Source organism: Vespa mandarinia, chromosome 18 (genome assembly GCF_050613455.1).
Source record: "Vespa mandarinia isolate Hongniang chromosome 18, ASM5061345v1, whole genome shotgun sequence".
In the NCBI taxonomy this organism is placed as follows: domain Eukaryota; kingdom Metazoa; phylum Arthropoda; class Insecta; order Hymenoptera; family Vespidae; genus Vespa; species Vespa mandarinia.
The window spans coordinates 690,800-697,234 of record NC_140827.1 but is presented as its reverse complement, the minus strand read 5'-3'; the positions used below and the strand labels follow the sequence as shown (position 1 = coordinate 697,234).

General features: G+C 28.0%; 1 protein-coding gene across 1 annotated transcript; it reads right to left on the bottom strand.

Annotated features, from left to right (window-relative positions):
* Window positions 1-528: 528 nt before the first annotated feature.
* LOC146872422 (uncharacterized) lies at window positions 529-3,073 on the bottom strand. The gene is made up of 4 exons (XM_085662587.1): window positions 2,938-3,073; window positions 2,573-2,810; window positions 1,520-1,618; window positions 529-664 (listed from the first exon to the last, which is right to left on the bottom strand). The coding sequence occupies exons 1-4, from the start codon at window positions 3,071-3,073 to the stop codon at window positions 529-531; spliced, it is 609 nt and encodes a 202-aa protein (XP_085518713.1).
* Window positions 3,074-6,435: the final 3,362 nt, after the last annotated feature.

The following is a 6,435-nucleotide window of genomic DNA, read 5'->3' as shown; positions in this document are numbered from 1 at the left end:
TGGTCATTTGGTCTACAGAAATTCATATATAATATTCTCCTATATCTTCCCTGATGATCTGAATACTCGAATTATAGCAATCATCTAAGTAATTTTTGCGTAATATAGATTCGTTGGAAGCGAATGATCTATATATTTTGCAAGAAAATTTTGTAGTGTATGATTATTTAAATAATTTCACGGTATATTACCAGCAACTATTACTTGCACTAAATCTTTGTAAAATTCATTGTTCCTTAATTTGATGGTTGGTGCTCACTTTTTCTTTCACATGGATTACCTCGTTCTTCAACATTTCTTTTATATTTAAATAAATTTATATGTTGCACTATGTTTTTCTTTCACATTTAACACTTTTACCATAGATTTCATAATAAATACTTTTTTTGTTATTTTCATGAATAACTTTCCATTAATGATATTTTATATATATTAGTTTTTATTATATTATATTCTATTTATATTAGTTTTCATTTCAGGCCCAGAAATTGGATATGAATATGGGATATGAATACATTGGGTAGGCAACTAAGTGATGGTGGAAAGTGTAAAGTCCATCTGTCGACAAAATCCCCAATCACTTAGTTGCCAACCCAATATAAGTGGAATTTCCTTTGATATAATCTTTATATTGCTTCTTATCATTATCAGTTGATAATCTTTACTATATAATATAACATAATATAATATATTATATAATACATGCTTTAATATTTATATATAATAATATATATAATATATAACCACACATAGCACTTAATAAACATTATATTCAATTCAATTAATTTTTGCACTTGAGGGCTCCGGAGCGGAGCCATTTAAAATTTGTCTTCAAACTCGAGGGCTCCGCTACGGAGACAATGCAAATAATTTTCAGTTTGTAACGTAAGAACAAAAACAAATCGTAAAAACTATTTATAGGATATTTCGCTTTTGGTAACAAATGGTGGTCGCGGCTTGCGGATAATAATAATAATTCTTTGTTTTTTATATATTATAACATTTGTATTCATAAACAATTAAAAAAATAATAACATAGAATATGATCTTACTAAAATTGCTTCGAGTTGCTGGTAATATGAATGAAAAAAAACTTCGAATGCAAAGGGTTAAATTAAATTATTAAATCAAATTGAACTGATTAATTCAAACATCATATTTTCATTTCCGCTATCATGTTAGTACTCCGACTAACTTACATCTGTACTACTTCGGTAAAATAAATTATATCACCTCTACATTAAGATCAAGTGTTTTGGCTTTCTCATTCTTTACTGCACCCTGCACATCTTTTCGTAACTTAGCACACATTTGTCCGCTTTCTTCCATATCTGCTTTTTTAATATCCCTCTTCTCCTTAATTATTCCTTTTAACCACTTTATCGCTTCTTACGTCCCTTCAGCACTGAAAACTTCTGCTAACTCCATTCTATTCACCATTTCGCACTCATTCACCCAGTATTCAATAGAATCTTCCTATTTACTATAGAACTTGCTGCATTTATCTTCTTCAGCTCACCACAATTTATTGGCTCCTTCCAACGATCCGCATTTTGCTTTTGCAATTATTGCATAATCCTCATTGTTATCTGTTTCTCCTTCATTTATTTCTTTATATCTTTGAATGTATTTTAGTTTCTTAATGACATTTTACTATATTAAGCTTTTGACTTTTCTTAAACATTCAAAACTCATTTACTAAGTTTACACAATTTTCATTAGTATTAAATTAATCTGATTTCACCAATCAAATTTGAGACGTTAACAGAATTTGTAATTAAATATCCAAGTGAGTGATTTAAAGTCATCAAAATACATTTCATTGTGGTCTATATTTAGTACATATTCCGCGTTATCCCTTTCTGGAGATGTTTTTATGATTGCTATGTAGACTGAATTTACAGATAGATACTACATTAAAATAAATCAAATATAAACAAACTTTCATTCTCATGTATAAAAATTCAATCTTTGTAAAAAAAACCAGTAAACATAAAAACAGCATTGTAATAAAATTCTTTTCTTTTTCAATACCACAGTTTTTACAAATTAATGATTGCTCTACTAAGCATTTTTCTCACGTATATTTTTCATACTGCAAGCAGATTCCCATTGTACAAAACAAAGAGTAACAAGTAAAGCCTTGATCAAATTAGGGAAAGAGGAAAGGATTGTAGTATTTAAATTGTAACACCTTGAGTTGTAACCAGAATAAGTGATACGAGTTAGTTATTCCATATCTTATAGGTAAGATTATAAAAAATATCCTTCATATATTGTATGAATCTGCACCTAATTTTAGTTGGAAACAGTAGTTGTTTAACGGTAAGATTCATGGCCAGCTTCTAACAGTTTTAGCTATTTTCAATAAATTTATTTCATACTTCAGAAATCAAAGAATATTAACCAATTTGTAGACGTTGGATTCGAATACTTTTTTCATCGACTAAATTAAAAAATTTTTATAAACCAATTCTTGGTTGTCATGTTTGAAAAAAATATAGTCTTCCATTTCTTATTCCACAAATATGAAATGTTCAAATTTTTTTCTTCATATACTCTACGTGCTTACAAAATAACAAGAAATGTATCTAATTTTGCTGGAGGTAGATTCCATGTAATTCCTAACACTCGATTTGCTTCTAGTTCTTTACATTTTCGCATGAGTTCAATAATAATTATCAAAGCAAATATAGTTCTTACTTGACCCTTTATAATGTTTTTTTTTGTGTATACTGTTGGATTTGGTAATGACCGTCCAAATCTTGAACTCTTTTGTATTTCTTCCCACACAGTTCCATCAATAGCAACTTCAATATCATAGTAATTTCCTTCAGTTTCGTTTTCAGAACTTGACGGAAATCCTCTTCCCTTTTATTTCCTGTTTGTTCAAAATGTTCCTTTCTTCATCCTCATTATTTAAGCATTTATTATCACTTTCGAATGAATTATATCCAATTAGAATTTGTCCATCTTCAATTTTAGAAAATTTATCTTCATCTTCTTCTAAACATTCCTCACTTATATCGTTTATCTCTTTCACTGGTGTCTTCTTTACTGAATGTTTTTTCATGTTTGGGAGTAAATATTAGAAATATTAGTAAATATTAGAACAATACAATAAAATAAAATGTAAACTAACTATTAAGTATTGTTCACTTTCTCTTTCCTTATTATTTTCACACTGTAATGCTCTGTTTGGAACTCTCAAAATTTGACTGTTTTTTGATGTAGCAATGTATACAATAATAATATTCTAAGATAATTTGAATGATTTTGGTTAGATCATATATCATATGCCTACTTTATTGTCGTTTTTAGAAATGGTCATTTAATTGGTTACGGTTGATATGACACGATACATATTTTTCTCAGAATAAACAAAATTAAAGCAAGCGTAAATATTGATAAAATTATTAAATGGATATTATAGAAATCATAATTATATTAATATAGGAATTATAATTATAAATCAAATAAAGAAAAAAATAATAGTGAATGCAGAATTTGTATTCAAAATCCAAAACCGGTCATTTCAAAAAACGTTGTACGGTTAGTGTTAAAAACATTTAGACAATCATTATCTAACTATTATACTAACATACTAACATTTACTATTTTACTATTTGCGATTATGCATGCACACTTTTCCTTACTCTTATTTTTTTTTAAAAAGATTACATTAGGATTTTTTTGAAATGTATTTAAACAAGGAGAAGTCGAGAATAACAATACGATTAATATTTTGTGTCGGAAGATAGTATGGAAGTGCATCTGTGAAAATTAAATCATTGTTCTCAATCGTATTTCTCATGTTTGGCTTTCAAAGATCGATTAACATATTTCAGTTCAATCTTAGTTCTATTTCCGTTCCGTCTCCGCTCCGTTATTTCAGTACGGAACGCAGTTCCACCAATCAGTTCTGTTTCAGTTACATACATGTATTTATACATCAATAATATATTATATAATATACTATCCAATATATTAGATTCCATTCTATGGACATCAACAATGTAAAAAATAGCCATAGAAAATTGTTTTTGTAATATATAAATATATAAATTTAATCATTCTGTTTTCTCCAAATGTTGACGAAAAATAGCTTTTAAAACCTTTATCAACTTTACGTATGCAAATATTATTTTTTGTTCTATAAAAGTGACATTTTTGGTATTATTTTAATAAAATTTTGTTTTGTGATCAGTTAACCATAATTTTTTTTGTCAAATATTAAATATGTTACAAAATAAAGGATATTTTCGTCAAATTTGCTTTTTCTATTTCCGAAAAGGTAAAAACTCGTGGTAAATTAATGAGGAAATTTGTCCTTTATATGGAATCATAGAATGCTGTAGATGATTCAACATACAAAAAGTGGTTTTGAATATTTAGAGAGTAAATTTGGATGTAGAAATATTTTACAAAATACGTTAAGCCTAAGTCATCGCAATTAAATTTTATTGCCTTACGATTTAAGTTCCAATAGCATATTGGCATAAACAACAACAAGATCAGTCACACATCGAGCTTTTTCACGATTAGGCAGAACGTTCGAAGTTATGCAAATTGTTTTTTGATATATAAATGTATGTGTAAGATACAACTAATTTTATTTTGCAAGATGTTTGATAAATAATTACCAATTAATCATTGAACAAGAAATATTTATTATCTTGAAATGAATAATAAATTAATACAAGTTTTTATTACAATTTCTAAATAAACACATATTTTAAACTATGAACGTCTTGTTAAAATTTACAAAAATTTAATAATCTTGCATCGTGTGGTATCTTTCAAAGCATATTAGTACATGTAATGCAATTTTACATTTTGTGCACTCTTACATTGTTGGAGTTATTTTGTACGATATTGTAGGTTATGGAGTTAAAATGACTTCGAAATGAAAAATAATATTTGCATGTGTGTAGATGATAATGGTGCAATACTGATATGTTTTAAAATCTTACTTTGTGAACTTCGACAGCGTCAAATGAGATGCGTGAAACAATCGAAAATCTTCTTTGTCCATAGACAATAGACGTTAATAGAACTCAGCCTAAAAACATTGTTGACAAGCATCATTGATATAGTAAACAGCGTTATCTATCAATAATAACTTTCTTTCACTTGTCCATTTTTAAGTGTTCGTTATTCCACTGCTGAAATAAAAATCATAGAAAATTATTCAATAAAAATGTTGTAATTCATCTAAGCACTTTTGTGGGACATATATGTAATAAGTATAGTACTTGAATGTACATCTTTTGAAACATCGAGGTTTATTACTCATTCCAATTAATAAAGCGGGAATCTTGTCACGGGACAAGAGCTGTGATTCGACCTTTATGACCCGGTATTAAGCATTCATGTTGACACATGTCTTTTGCGAAAATGATTTCCATAACAAGCTAGTTTCATCTGCGTTATACACATTTTCCAACATATAATTTTCTTTCCTTAGATATTCTATAAACTCTTTTTGAAAGCTGCAGATTTATCCGATGAAGGTTTTTGCCTGACACATAGTCTACGAATATCGTAACGTGATTTGAATTTTGCTAATCAACTCGATGATGCTTTGAAATTACAATCTTCATTCAATTTTCGATTGTACTATATAGTTTTTTCGTATACGATAGGACCGGATATCCTCTGCCCTTCTTTTGACAGAACCGTTGATACGTAGCAATGTCAAGAATTTTATTATTAACAGACTTCATATTTTTTCGTGTGCACTGCAATTAACTCTCACTATAATTTAGAATTTCACACTTTCGTCTTATAATGTCACAAACTGTTGATTTTCCAATTCCACAAGACGCTGCTATTTCAGTTATTTTTTTACCACTATTTAACCAACTTAATATTTCACATTACATTTGAATTGATAAAACGGTTTGATTACATTTCGACATGCAGATTTAGAAAGTAAAGATCAATTGACAATGATATGTTAATATATATTTATATCGCTGATCGCCACATATCCTCAATATTTATCCGGCTAATCGATGTTCGGAAATCGAGGTTCTACTGATTTATATGTAATGATGTAAATAATTGATTCGAAGAGACTCTTAAGTGATGTTGGTGAATATTCTATCCTTTATGTGATGTAATGTAAATAATGATTTGAACCAAGTTTCAGAATTTAGTGGTAGAATTTCAAATAGATAATTCGAAATTCAGCTGAATCAATTGTAACCCAGTGATATATCGATAGATAATCTTTTTCTAGAGAAGCAGTGTAAGAAATTGTATTATTTTCTTTATTTTCTTTCGGTCTTTCATTTATTGATGGTTTTACCAAATTACTTGATTTTTGTATTGTCTTACTTTTTCCTATATTACTGTTGCTTTTTAATAGTAGTTGTTCGAATTTGAGAATTTTTAATAAAGCTCTCACATCAACACTTATTCCGTTTGATA

What these genes read in the sequence shown, in the direction of transcription:
- LOC146872422 (XM_085662587.1), bottom strand. Translation starts at nt 3,073, where the DNA reads ATGAAAAAACATTCAGTAAAGAAGACACCAGTGAAAGAGATAAACGAT. An exon ending in TGGATATAATTCATTCGAAA is followed by an intron (nt 2,811 to 2,937) that starts GTGATAATAAAT and finishes ATGATATTGAAG; the next exon opens with TTGCTATTGATGGAACTGTG. An exon ending in GAAGGAGCCAATAAATTGTG is followed by an intron (nt 665 to 1,519) that starts GTGAGCTGAAGA and finishes TATATTATATAG; the next exon opens with TAAAGATTATCAACTGATAA.